The sequence below is a fragment of the Phaenicophaeus curvirostris genome, chromosome 4 (genome assembly GCF_032191515.1).
Source record: "Phaenicophaeus curvirostris isolate KB17595 chromosome 4, BPBGC_Pcur_1.0, whole genome shotgun sequence".
NCBI classification, from domain to species: Eukaryota; Metazoa; Chordata; class Aves; order Cuculiformes; family Cuculidae; genus Phaenicophaeus; species Phaenicophaeus curvirostris.
The window spans coordinates 21,787,075-21,800,563 of NC_091395.1; the positions used below are offsets into that span (position 1 = coordinate 21,787,075).

Here is a 13,489-nt window from a genome sequence, read left to right on the forward strand (position 1 = left end):
ATGAATCCTGTCCTTCCCATGTTTCCAACTTCTTCCTTAAAGGAAGATGCAAGGCCTCACAGAGAGGGAAGAAGAGGGAGGATAACCCTAAAAGCAGTTGCCTCCCTTCTTTCCAATATCTCTGCTGGGTATTCCAGTTTTCACCACCAGTGACAGCCTTGGATAAACATTTGGGGGCTTTGCTGCCTCAACACAAACAATTCTTATATGTCTGGCGGAAAACATCAAAGGATGAAGGGGAGGAATAGTCATGTTCACAGCTGGAAGTCTGCAAGACCCTCCTCATCCACTGCCTGGCCAGGTCTAGACTAGTGGAAATGAACCAGACCACTGCCACAGCTCTGTCTAACCGCAACAACAGTTGCTGGTTCTCGTCTGAAGCTCAAAAGAAAGGCCCCATATTTCCTGTCCTTTCCTACAACAGATGCTTCTCCTGTGATGTTTATTGGCAGGTTTCCTATTGTATCCCTTCTCCTCCATCCTTTAAGTCCAGCCAAAGAAGCTGTACAAAGGTAGTCCTCACAAGGAGAACTGCTACTGGTACTCATCTCCTCCAGAAAACTTCAGAGGAGGCTCCGCAACCACACTGTGTGGTCAGTGTCAAGGCAGATATAGTCCCAGGGCTTTTGTCTGCTGCCATCACCAAGATGAAGGCCTTGGATCTGGCCCTGTGTGCAGGGTTTGCTGAGGTCAATGATCTGCATCACCTTGACTTTATCTTTCGGGAAATGCCTCTTCTGCTATCCCTGCAGTGGTCCAACAGCACGTTCTGCCCACCGCATCTGACCAGCTACGCAAAGAAATAAAGCAGAGACCATCTCCAGAACTCAAGAAACAGCACCTCGTTCCCAGGCTGAACACCTCTGGGATACTGCAGGGCCAGCAACGGAGGAGTCAGGGAAGCTTAAGACATGCCAGCTGAGCTGAGCCTGCTGACAGTCTGGCTGTGAGTGCCAACTGTGTCAGGGCACCTGGACTCCCTTGGTCTGATGCTGTTGCCAAAGCAGATTCCCAGTGGACTTCTCAATAAAGTTTAGCCCTTACTAGTTGGGTTTGTATTAGAGGATACAGAATGGAAATAGACTGAGAGCAGAGTCCCAGATTCAATTCAAACCCACCGCTCCTTGCTTTTTCTCCTTAGAGTTATCCAAAGAATAACACCGTTAAGGTTACGCTGTTTTCCTTTCCAAAAGGTGCTGCTGGCTGCGGGCTCAAGCCTGATGTAGCATATTTCCCTTTATGTGCCATGGGTTTCCAACTGCATCCTAATGGCTATGGAGAGGGGCAGATTTAGGCTAGATGTAAGGAGATATTTCTTAACAATGAGAGTAGTGAGGCACTGGAACAGGTTGCCCAGGGAAGTTGTGGATATCTCATCCCTGGAGGTGTTTTAAGACCAGGCTGGATAGGGCCTTGGGCAGCCTGATCTGGTGGGACGTGTCCCTGCCCATGGCAGGGGGGTTGGATTTTTAAGGTCCCTTCCAACCCAAAATCTTCCATGATTATATGATTCTAAAAACACTCCTGTAGTGCTGAAACCTGTACAGGTGAGCAGCCTTTACGGTGACTCAGTCTATACGTTCAACACCATCACATGTAAAATGTGTTGCATGCATATCCACACCAGCTGCTCTGTGAGTCTTGGCAAACGCTGAGGAAATAAAATGGACACAACCTATTTTGTTGAACAGGGTGGGTTTTTTCCCTTTCCAAAGGGTACTTTTAAAGTTGGTGTTACTCTGTATTTAATAGAGTGGTAACTGTTAGGTGTATCAGAAGTGTAAGACACCACAAAAATCCTTTTGAAATTCTGTCACAAGCTCTAAACCAATATTTTCCTTTGGTGCCACATAAATATCAGATCATTGTCTTTGTGAAACAGAGGCTGTGCTGTTTGCCAGATATAATTTGTGAGATATTCAGCAGAATTTGCAACTGTAAACTGATTCTATCATTATGACTGTTATGTCTTACCAACAGTCAAGAGACCCTGGGAACAAGAAAAAAGTGGTTCTCAAGTTCTTCTAGCATGATATAATGCATATATTTGTAGAGTTCATCCAAATAAATTATATGCTAGATGGTACTTTTAAAAAAGAAAAAGTATTTTATGGTTTTAATTGAAACACTGAATACTTGAGATGACCACATGATTTCCAATAATCGTCAGTGTGTGTTCTGAAGTCCATAATCCAGTATTTATCAGGATTAAATGGTGAATATATTTACATTATAGTGATATTTATGACTCGTCGATTCCTGATTCTGTTTAGCTCTGGGTAACTCAAAATCCATTAAATATTATACATAGAGAGAGAAACAAGCAAAATCTTTGTCTATAATCTTCAAAAAAAGAAGCATTCACATTTTGGATATGAAACAACTGGATTTTCAAAACTGACAATATTCAGCAGTTTTCAGTCAAATTTACAGTAGCTGCTGGAAAATTAATGCTTTCCGTGTAGAGCTGGAAGAACCTTTTCAGAAATTGTCTCGATAAATATATGGGACTGGAGTAGGTGTTCTTATCAAGTACTCACTCAATTTCTTTGTGAAATGAACAATGTTCCCACTTTTGTAAAAGTTGGGAATTTTTTTAATTAAATCACACTGGTATGTGTTTTTCTCCCCCAAAGCTGGTTCCTGTGAGGGGTTTTGTCTGACCCATAGCTGAAACTCCCCAGGCTTATTTGCTACTGTGTAATGTTGAAAATGTAGCCACTAAGTTTGGATCTCCATTAGCTATATTTTGCCAGCAGCTTCTGCCAATACCATATATTATTATTATATATTATGTGTTTGGTGCCTGCATGCTTTGGTTACGGGCCAGTATCCTGGAGTTCAGATGCTATACAGGCACAGCTCAAAATGACAGTCCTCTCCCTACAGGCAGCTTTAGTATAATGAAATAGAAGACAACTGATGTCTTTATGCTTAAATAGTACACACAAGCATGAGTTATCCCATCCCACCTCCTCACCCAAGCTACAAATAAATATTCTACGTATTCTACAAGGAGCAGGTCACACAGTTTCTCATACGCAGAATGACAGCTACAAGGCTTGACTTTGCTCTCACCAAATTCAACAGCAGATTGCATTCCCATTTCTGAAGGTGTTTCGGGAGCCTAAGACTGAAACAAAAGCCCAAGCTATAAAAGGAAATAACAATGTACCCAGACTAGCTAACCTAGACTTGAAATTCAACCAACTTTGCTGTTTGAACAGATTCCTCAAGGAAGTCATGCAGAAGGGCTACACTCCCAGAACTCCTATTGCTACAGGCCAGCAAGTGGGAGATAACCTCTCTTTCTCTGGTTTGCAAGGGTGTCACACTCACTGCAGCACCAGATGTTGTGCTCCTCAACCTAGTCCTGTCCTACCCACTGCTTAACATTTACTAACTTCAGATGGATATGTGGGAGAAGAAAATCTCTCTCTGCCTGTCTTCTAGGTTGGAGGTGGGTGGATTATCTAAGCCTTACATGGAGTATTTAATTAAATGAAATAAATCAGGCACCTGCAGAGTGGGGCAGAGCTTTTCCTGCATGCTGGAGGCTGCAGAGAAAACCTCAAGACCTGAAGTCATGCTTTGTGGATGTGGGCCTTGGTTTCCTCCGTATAGGAAGCATTCCAGCCCCGTCCCCAGTAGTCCAGAGTGGAGGTAATACAAAAAGTGCCTTTAGACACAGGTTAAATACAGCTTCTCTACATGCTGTACACAGGAGGCTGATCTCAACTGAGGTGTAGAGGTAGCAGTGAAATACAAAGAGTTCCCAAGTTACTTATGTTTATTCTTTCCACTTTTCTTCCACAGATGGGTAATGCTTTCTTGTCAGGCCTGTAAGCAGAAAAGTTCAACTCACCAGAAAAGCAAACAAAAAACCCTCAACTTCAGGAGAAACTGTTTAAAATCCTTGTGAAACCATGCTTAATTAACTGTCTTGTGTCATGTTGCGTAAGTGATAGACTCCTTTCTTTTTTTTTTTTCTCTTAGTGGTTTCCACAGTTCTCTGCATGGGTGCCATCCCAATTTAATGACCTAGAATTATGTCTAATTGCTATTCTACTCTTCTTTCCCACACCATGTGAGGCAAGGAACTTTTCTCATTGTAACAGTGCCTTAGCTTTTTATTTTTTTTTGTATTGTCATTTTCACTCATATCCTTTTATGCCCTGATCTGAGGACTCTTTAAATTAATCTGTTCCACAGCTTGGAAAGAGAATGCCTTGGTATATCTTGTACTGAGAAAACAGTTCCATGTAGGATGGAGTTTCCTCACGCTCGTTGGACATCTACAAAGCGAGTGCTATCCAGGCGATGTGCCTAGACTCCCTCTAGTCATTAAGTGGTCAGAGCAGTTCCTTGGCACAGGAATCATTCTGAATGCTTGATACAGGTTAGATAAATCAGGCCATAAAAATACTTGATTTTTCACCTTATAAAGGGTGAAGACAAGTAACCACAACATAAGCACATACCCCAAATAAGCAAAGGGAGGCAAAACACATCCATAATGTCTACACTGTAATAATTCTAGTATCTGAAAGAAGATACGGTAAAAGAAAGTATCAGGGCTAGAGCTGGAGAGAAAGAAGCATGAGAAGATAAAGGACAGCACACCTAACTTACCCTGTAGCACAAACATGCAACATAAGGCTGTATTTAAAAAAAAAAGTATGTGTATGTATGTATATTAGAACATCCTCTCCCTAGCTAATCTGCATCTCATTAAATAGTTCAGACAACTTTTCAAGTTTCTAAACTGAAATGTTTGCTCCCTTCCACCTTTTCTGCCAAAGCATAATCTTAGAATTGTGCTTTTTGGCATCAGGAACATAAAGAGCATAGGAGTGAGCTATGGTCCTCTGTGCATATACAGCAATTCCCATTTTGGCACAAAAAAAGAGGCGGCAGGATTTTTCAGAAAGTGCTGTTTCTATTTTGACAATCTCAACTGCCAAATTTAGTTTCTGTGTGAAGAGTGGAAGATTGTGACAATCTGAAGCTCATTTTCTCCTGACACCACACACTGCTAAGCCACATCCCACATGGTTCTACTGCTGCAGGGCCTGTACCAACCCTGGTGGGGTGAAGGTTCTTTGGACTCTGTGCCTGCCAGGCTTTCAGCACTGCTGAGTTCACTCCTCTGCCAGTCCTCTGCTTGCCCCTGCATTTCATCTCCAGCACTGGCCATGGAAAAGCAAATGGACTGTTATATCCCCTCTACCTGCATAGAATCAGAATTGTTTGGCGGGAAAAGACCTTCGAGATTGAGTCCAACAGCACCTGTCCACTACTAAATCACATCCCTAAGCACTTCATCTACCCATCTTTTAAATACCTCCAGGGACTGGGACTCGACCACCTCCTTGGGCAGCCTGTGCTAGTGCCAGTGCTACAACCCTTCTGGTGAAGACATTTTTCCTGATACCTAATCTGAACATCCCCTTGCAAAACCTGAGGGCATTTTGTCTTGTTCTATCACTTTTTACTTGGGAGAAGCGACGAACACTCGGCTATCGCCTGCCACTTGGGAGAAGAGGCCAGCACCCTCCTCTCTACCACCTCCATTCAGGTATCTGTAGAGAGCAATAAGATCTCCCGTCAACCTCCTTTCCTCCAGGCTAAACAACCCCAGTTCCCTTAGCTGCTTCTCATAAGACTTGTTCTCCAGATCCTTTACCAGCTTTGTTGCCCTTCTCTGGATATGCGCCAGCACCTCAATGATTTTCTTGTAGCGAGGGGCCCAAAACTGAGTCCTCTGGGACTGATACTAAAAATGCTGGCCAATCAACTCTGTAAGACTCATTTTGGGGTTTTAGAAAGCAAGCAGTGATGCCCATCAATCATGTGCAGCCAGACAAGAGCTGGGGACAGGATATATTTCCCACTTATAGGCATGTGGGTATTTTTTCCCAGAAATGTAGTGCATATTCTATTACTTTCCAAGGGCTGATTTTAATGTTATTACGAACTTCACAACAGTCAGAACTGTTGCTGATTTGGAGCTGGCTCCAGCTCTGCCTTACCATTTGAGATGGGGAAAGGCTGCAAACATGGGGGATTGCAGCAGAAGAGATACCAGTTCAGCACAGATCAGACTGAGCACAGGATGTTACCACGGAATCATAGAATAGTTTGGGTTGGAAGGGACCTTAGAGATCATCCAGTTCCAACCTCCTGCCATGGGCAGGGACACTTCCCACCAGACCACGTGGCCCAAGGCCCCATCCAACCTGGCCTTGAACACCTCCAGGGATGGGGCAGCCACAGATTCCCTGGGAAACCTGTTCCAGTGCCTCACCACCCTCATGATGAGGAACTTTCCCCTACTGTCTAGTCTAAATCTGCCCCCCTCCAGTTTATACCCATTGCCCCTCCTTCTACAACTACAAGCCTTTGTGAACAGTCCCTCCCCAGCTTTCTTGTAGCCCCTTCAGGTACTGGAAGGTCGCTATGTCTCACCCAGAGCCTTCTCTTCTCCAGGCTGAACAAGACCAAGTCTCTCAGCCTGTCCTCATAGGGAAGGTGCTCCACCCCTCGGATCATCCTTATAGCCCTCCTCTGGACCTGTTCCAACAGCTGCATATCCTTCTTATGTTGAGGATTCCAGAACTGGACACAGTACTCCAGGTGAGGTCTCACAAGAGAGGAGTAGAGGGGCAGAATCACCTCCCTCGACCTGCTGGCCACACTTCTTCTGATGCAGCCCAGGACACAGTTGGCCTTCTGGGCTGCGAGCGCACACTGCTGGCTCATGTCGAGCTTCTCATCAACCCCCAAGTCCTTCTCTGCAGGGCAGCTCCCGATCGCATCATCCCCGTCCCGTACTGAAATCGGGGATTGCCCCGACCTTGCAGGACGTTGCATCTCCAAGGAACGAGCACTGTCTGGAAAAACACCGTCTGAACGAAAACACACTTTCAGAGGGACATTCTGCCTGAATTTCAAAGAACACAGTTACCGAGATGAAAGTTAACTCTAGCTTAAATCAAAGACCCTCCTCCTGCCGTAGCAGCGGGAGGGCCGCCGCTGCCCTCCCTCCCCGGCGATGGCGGCGGGGAAGGGGGAGTGCCGACCCGTCGCGTGACGTCACTTCCGGGGCGGGCGCTGCCCATGGCGGCGGCGGCGGGCGGCTCGGCGGCGCTGGGCGACGGCGGCGCCATCGACTACTCGGTGCACGAGGCGTGGAACGAGGCCACCAACGTGTACCTGCTGGCCGTGCTGGCCAGCCTCGCGCTGCTGGTCTACGCGCGGCGGTGAGGGCCGGGCCGGGGGTCAGGACGGGGAGGGCCGGGGAGGGCCGGGGTGGGGGGTGGGTTGTGTGTCTGTCCCGGTGCGCCCCTGACCGCCTCGTGCCGCCCCCGCAGGAACAAGAGGAGGATCCTGCGCATCTTCGCGCTGCCGCCCGCCGCCGCCGGGCCCCCGCCGCCCCCCGCCGGCTTCTACAGCGGCCTGAAGAAGATCCGCCTGCGGCAGCAGCTGGAGATGTACTCCATCGGTGAGTGCGGGCCGGTCGAGTTCAGCCGAACAGGAGCGACGGAACGTCTCAATAATTGTGTGCGCGGAGGGTTGGACGCTGTCCCGCTGACGGCGTGTTTTGTTTTAGACGGTGTTCTTCCAGACGCTGAGCGTTCTTTGAGTCGTACAATCACGGGATGGTTTGAGTTGGAAGGGACCCTAAAGCCCATCCAGTCCCGCCCCCTGCCCTGGGCAGGGACACCTCCCACTAGATCAGGCAGCCCAAGGCCCCATCCAACCTGGCCTTGAACACCTCCAGGGATGGGGCAGCCGCAGCTTCCCTGGGCAGCCTGTGCCAGTGCCTCACTGCCCTCATCGTGAAGAAATTCCTCCTTATGTCTAACCTAAATCTGCCCCTCTCCAGTTTATACCCATTGCCCCTAGTCCTGTCACTGCAAAAAGTCCTTCCCCAGCTTTCCTGTAGACCACCTTCACGTACTGAAAGGTTGCTATAAGGAGCCTTCTCTTCTCAAGGCTGAACAACCCCTTTGAACTTTACATCTTGTGTAAAGTATGATCTGAGCTGAACGGGTGTCTCTTCTTCTGCAATCTCCTGTTTGTAGACTGTCTGTCTCCAAGGCAAGGTCAGGCAGAGTTGGAGCTAGCTCCAAATTGGCAAGAATTTTGATTGTTGTGAAGTTCATAATAACATTAAAATTAGACCTTATAAAGTAATAGGATATGCATGAGATTTCTGGGAAAACTTATCTATATGCCTGTACATCCTGTAACAGCTCTTGTCTGGCTGCACACAACTGATGGAGATCACTGCCTCATGTTGTCCAGGCTTGATAAAGGATGGTTGCTTTATAAAACTCCAAAACAAGCCTTACAGAGTTGACTTGCCAGCATTTTCAGTATCACTTCAGGACATTACTATAGGGGTGACCTCAAGCATGCCTCTGTGCCCACTGTGGGGGCCCTGGTCCTTTGGTGCCATGAACAGGGCTTTGGTAGTGCAGGTCATGGGGTATAGGTGTTGAGAAGTGCGGAGCAAAGGAGCAGACGTGCCATTCTCTTCTAGCTGTCAAAATAAATCCAAATTTGATGTTAAAAAGAGCTAGGTTGTCTGGATAATGTGAAAACATGGATGGATTTATGAAAGCTTAGTGGACTGTTGAATCAGAAGTAGTTCAACTTTGTAAAAGTTTCATAAATGAGACTTTGTAAAAGTCTCATTTATTTATGAGAATGTTACTCTACCTATGAGTGGTGCTGCTCCCATCTTAATGTTAAAGATGGAGGTAGGAAAGAGCCCCACGCCTTTGATATTCCAGAGGTCCTATTCAGAGAAACACCTGTGCATGGTTCATATCTGCCATTCATGCATGCCTAGAGGGAGTATAGCCCAGAAACACTTAATGAGTTGAAACCACCTTTTAAGCGCAGAGATGTGGCATAAAGATTCTTAAACCAGGCCATTGCATTCTGTTGGAACAAAAAACCCAATGTGCTCCCTACAGAAGAATGCCTGCTGGTGTTCATTCATTGGTGTTCGTTCCACTGCACACAACTCTTTGATCTCCCTTTGCCTTGCTAACCACATTCATTTTGAAGTCAGTGTAGTTGTTAACTTGTGGCTTGTCTATTGTGGGGGAGATGGGTGATGTGTGGAGGTCAACTGTGTGACTAATGAGTCATTCTGGTCATCTGTAATAGTACTTCTGAAGCCATAGTCTTTAATTTTTAATTTAGTTTTTTAATGAAAGAACCTGAATAGAATCATAGTTCTCTGCCATTAATTTAGTGGCGTTTTGCTATGACCCAACTGTTCAGCCTTTCCAAGGCCATACGCTAAAGGACAAATTCCATATGGTGACTGAAACTTCCCCTTGTGTGACCTAAGTGGTGAAATGACATTCTCTAATCTTAAGTCTATTTTTCGATTGTAATTGTCTTTATACATGTATATATAGTTGTGTATACATGCATACACATATACATGTATATAATAAATGGTATAATTGGTGTTGATTGATGTTTCTTTTTTTCAGCAAGGAAGTATGAACAGCAACAGCAGCAGCCACCAAAACAGACTGAAAGCGTACAGCTCTCAGTGGAATGAAGCCCACGGTTGCTTCTCAGGATATATTTTCAGTGCTGATGATAAGAGTCAGTATGGAGCTATTTACATGCCTCTTAACTGATACATAGCTGAAGGCAAGGGGAAAAGGAAGGAGGCTTTCCTAAACACTTGGTTCTTGGTAGCTTTTCTCTGAGCCTAGTGAAGTAAATGTAGTGCCTACTGAAACATTTGGCATGAAGGTACCCAACACAGGGCAGACCTGCTCAGAGAAACTTCTGAGGATAGAGAAGTGCAGTCATACCAATGTTTTAAACTATTTCTCTGTCAACACCTTGGAAATCAGCTCCTACCTTCTCTGGTAAATGCACCCTAGAGAAAGCAGGACAGTACCTGTCTGCCTGGAAACCCTTTTGTTCCGTGGTCATGCATTGTTGAATTTGCTGAATGTGTTCAGTAAATGTGAATGAAGATACTGTGGCCTTACTGCCCAGTGAAGGTGCCCAGCTTTGAGAGCCGAGAGTGCCTCTGGGGCTAGTGCAGAAAGAGCCTGCTCTCTGTGTTTATATGGGGGTTGCCTGCAATACCAGGAACCTTTCCTGGAGAGACTTTGAGAAGTACACAGTGAATTGCCCATCTAGAAGACACTTAAAACCAGTACTATAATGTTAATAGATAAGGTGATTAGCTTTATTTAGTCAAATTGCTTTGAAGAATAGGACTGTCTATCAAGATGTGCATTAACAGAAAGGTCACAGCTTATCCAGAAGAGATATTGGCTTGTCCTGAAGAGACATCGCACCCCAGTTACTTTTTTCTTCCTAGGTAAATCACAAAATCAGTTAAATAAAAGGATACTGCAGAAATTACTCCTAAATAAAAGCCTCTAATCATGAAAACTACTTGAAGAGGTATTGTGCTGTGTTTCCTGATGTTGCGTGACTTGTATGGGCTGCCTGGTGAATGGAACGCTAACAAATGTTATTTCAAAGACGGGTATTTAAAAGATGGGTGGATGAGATGCTCAGAGACATGGTTTAGTGGTTGATAGAAATGGTTGGACTCGATGATCCTGGAGGTCTTTTCCAACCTAGTGATTCTGTGAAACAGCATGGAGAGCTCAGTGCATGTGCCCAGCAAGAGGGTTTTTTTCCAATTCTGTGCAAGCCTTGTGGCAGTGGTAAACAGCACTGTGGTCCCATTCAGGTATGAGTAAACTTGACTTTGTTCACTATATTTTGTTTATTAGATGGAAATTATCTGTCATTACTGTGTGTAGGTACAGTATCAGGGGATGTGGGCTGCAGGGACCATGGCAGGAGGTGGCAAAGCGGGTTTGCCCCGTTAGAGAGGTTCGTTTGGGGAAAGCCTTGCACCCGTGTCCTTGGCCCCTTTTATCAGTGTCCCTGCATGTAACCAAGGGAAGCGGCAGCCCAACCAGCAGGGCCGGGGCTGGCAGGAGGAAGCGCTGCTCCCACACAGTGACAGGGAGGAGGGAGGACAGGGAGGACCCAGGGCTTGCTGGCAGCCTCCCGTTGCCTTTGCCTTCCTGCATTACCCTGGCTGCAGAAACTGAGCCCCTGCACTGTCTCACTGCTATTCAGCAGCTTTTACCTGGTGGTACAAGAAGTAGTTACTATTACAAAAAAAAGGTGGAATATCTTGATTTAAGCGAAAGTAAAGTTTATCTAAGTAACTATTTTTGAAAGTTAGACAGAATACCCCTCTGACAATGTGTTTTCTTTCAGAGTTTTTCAAGAAACTTAATTCTTTGAAGATGGTAATGTCTTGTGTTCAACCTGATCTGTGCTGAACAGATGTGTCATCTGTAATCACCTCTGTTTGCACCCTTTCTCTCTCTCAAATGCAAGGTCAGGCAGAGCTGGAGCCAGTTCTGAAACAGCAAGAGTTTTGGCTGCTGCAAAGTTCATAACAACAGCATTAAAATTAGACCTTGAAAAGTAATAGAAAATGCATAAGATTTCTAGGAGAACTTGTGCATGTAAGTGGGAAATACATTTTGTATGCAGCTCTTGTTTTGTTGTACATAATTGATGGAAATCCAGACTTAGGACACAACAAGCCCATGCAGCGCTACAGGAAAACTACCTGGTGGAAAAGGACCTGGGGATGCTGGTTGAACATGAGCCAGCAGTGTGCCCAGGTGGCCAAGAAGGCCAATGGCATCTTGGCTTGTATCAGAAACGGTGTGACCAGCAGGTCCAGGGAGGTTATTCTCCCTCTGTACTCGGCACTGGTGAGACTGCACCTCAAATACTGTGTTCAGTTCTGGGCCCCTTGCTACAAGAAGGATGTTGAGGCTCTGGAGCGTGTCCAGAGAAGAGTAATCACAGAATCACTAGGTTGGAAAAGACCTCCAGGATCATTGAGTCCAACCATTCCTATCAACCAATAAACCACGTCCCTGAGCGATTTTATTATAAAGACAGGTAGACGAGGTGCTCAGGGAAAATGGAGCTGGTAAAGGAGCTGGAGAACAAGTCTTACGAGGAGTGACTGAAGGAACTGAGGTTGTTTATCCTTGAGAAGAGGAGGCTGAGAGGAGACCTTATTGCTCTCTACAACTACCTGAAAGGAGGTTGTGGAGAGGAGGGTGCTGGTCTCTTCTCCCAAGTGACAGGGGACAGGACAAGAGGGAATGGCCTCAAGCTCCGCCAGGGGAGGTTCAGGCTGGACATTAGGAAAAAATTTTTCACAGAAAGGGTCATTGGGCACTGGAACAGGCTGCCCAGGGAGGTGGTTGAGTCACCTTCCCTGGAAGTATTTAAAAGATGGGTAGATGAGGTACTCGGAGACGTGGTTTAGTGGTAGATAGGAATGGTTGGAATCAATGATCCAAGAGGTTTTTTCCAACCTAGTGATTCTGTGATTGGGTTCCTGGGCACTGTCACAGCTGCCCACGTGGTCGGTTGAGTCCCCATCCCTGGAGCGATTCAAAAGCCGGGTAGATGAAGTGCTCAGGGACGCGGGTTAGTGGCGGGCAGGTGCGCTCGCTCTCGACGGTCCAACTCAAAGGCCTTTTCCAGCCAAGCGCTTCCACGACCTGTCACAGGGCTCGCTGCCCCGCGCCCGCAGGCCTGACAGAGCATGCCGCTTCCCCCGCCTCCACACCGAGTCAGAGACGCGATTCGCCCCCATCAGCGCGCCCAGCGTCCACCTCCTCCCTTTCCCCCGCCCTCGCTTCCGTCTCCTACTTCCGCTTCCGGGACGCGCCGGGTGCCGCTTCCGCCGCCGCCGCGAGGGCGCCCGCCGGGCGGTGAGTGGGGCCGCGCGCGGGGGGCCCCGGCCTCGCCCCCGCCGGGTCCGGGGCTGGGGGGGTTGTGTGTGTGGGTGTCTTTGTCCTCCGCCTCCCGCCGCCGCACCGGGAGCAGCCCCCTAACCCCCACCCCGCCGGTCCCTCCCGGTTCAGCCAACCCAGAGCCGCATGGCCGGGGGGAGGGGACGGGGATGGGATCACCCGGTTCTCCTCTCAGCCGAGCTGGGAGCGCTTGGGAATCCCGAGGCGCAGCGGTTTGAAGGAGAAGCGGGATCAGCCTCTCCTCGCCCGCTGGAAGAGGCGAAGGCCTCGTGGCTCGCTGCCCTCGACCTCAGCGCAGCCCCGGGAGTTCTGTCCCAGCAGAACTAAAAAGCCCTTCGGTCAAGGTTTTTCTATTTCAGCTTCAGCTCGGAAGGCGCAGGCAGCCCCTGACATGGCACCTGAGGCTTCTGCGGTGGTTCTTGCCCGTTAATTCACAGTGTTTTACGTAGAAGAAGAACTCTTCCATTAATTGATCATAAAAAAGTCGGTGCCTGAGAGCAGAGGCAGATAGGACAGAGACAATAATCCGTTCGCAGTAGTCGGGCATGGGAATGGATTTTCGCTCTCTTGTGGAACTTGGTTCATGCTGAGTTATCAGATGTCTCGGATGGGAAAAGGTTGTG

General features: G+C 47.3%; 2 protein-coding genes across 2 annotated transcripts in view; both read left to right on the plus strand.

Moving 5' to 3' along the window:
* The first annotated feature begins 7,100 nt into the window (after positions 1-7,100).
* On the plus strand, positions 7,101-10,449 carry SMIM19 (small integral membrane protein 19). Its single transcript, XM_069855501.1, has 3 exons — positions 7,101-7,262; positions 7,374-7,504; positions 9,519-10,449. Exons 1-3 carry the CDS (start codon positions 7,120-7,122, stop codon positions 9,587-9,589), a joined length of 345 nt encoding a protein of 114 aa, XP_069711602.1. The 5' UTR covers positions 7,101-7,119; the 3' UTR covers positions 9,590-10,449.
* A 2,294-nt stretch (positions 10,450-12,743) lies between these two features.
* Positions 12,744-13,489, plus strand: part of SLC20A2 (solute carrier family 20 member 2) — a 59,337-nt gene continuing 58,591 nt past the window's right edge. Inside the window, exon 1 of the mRNA XM_069855492.1 lies at positions 12,744-12,824. The gene's annotated coding sequence lies outside the window, so the exon portion shown is untranslated. The remainder of the gene's footprint in view (positions 12,825-13,489) is intronic.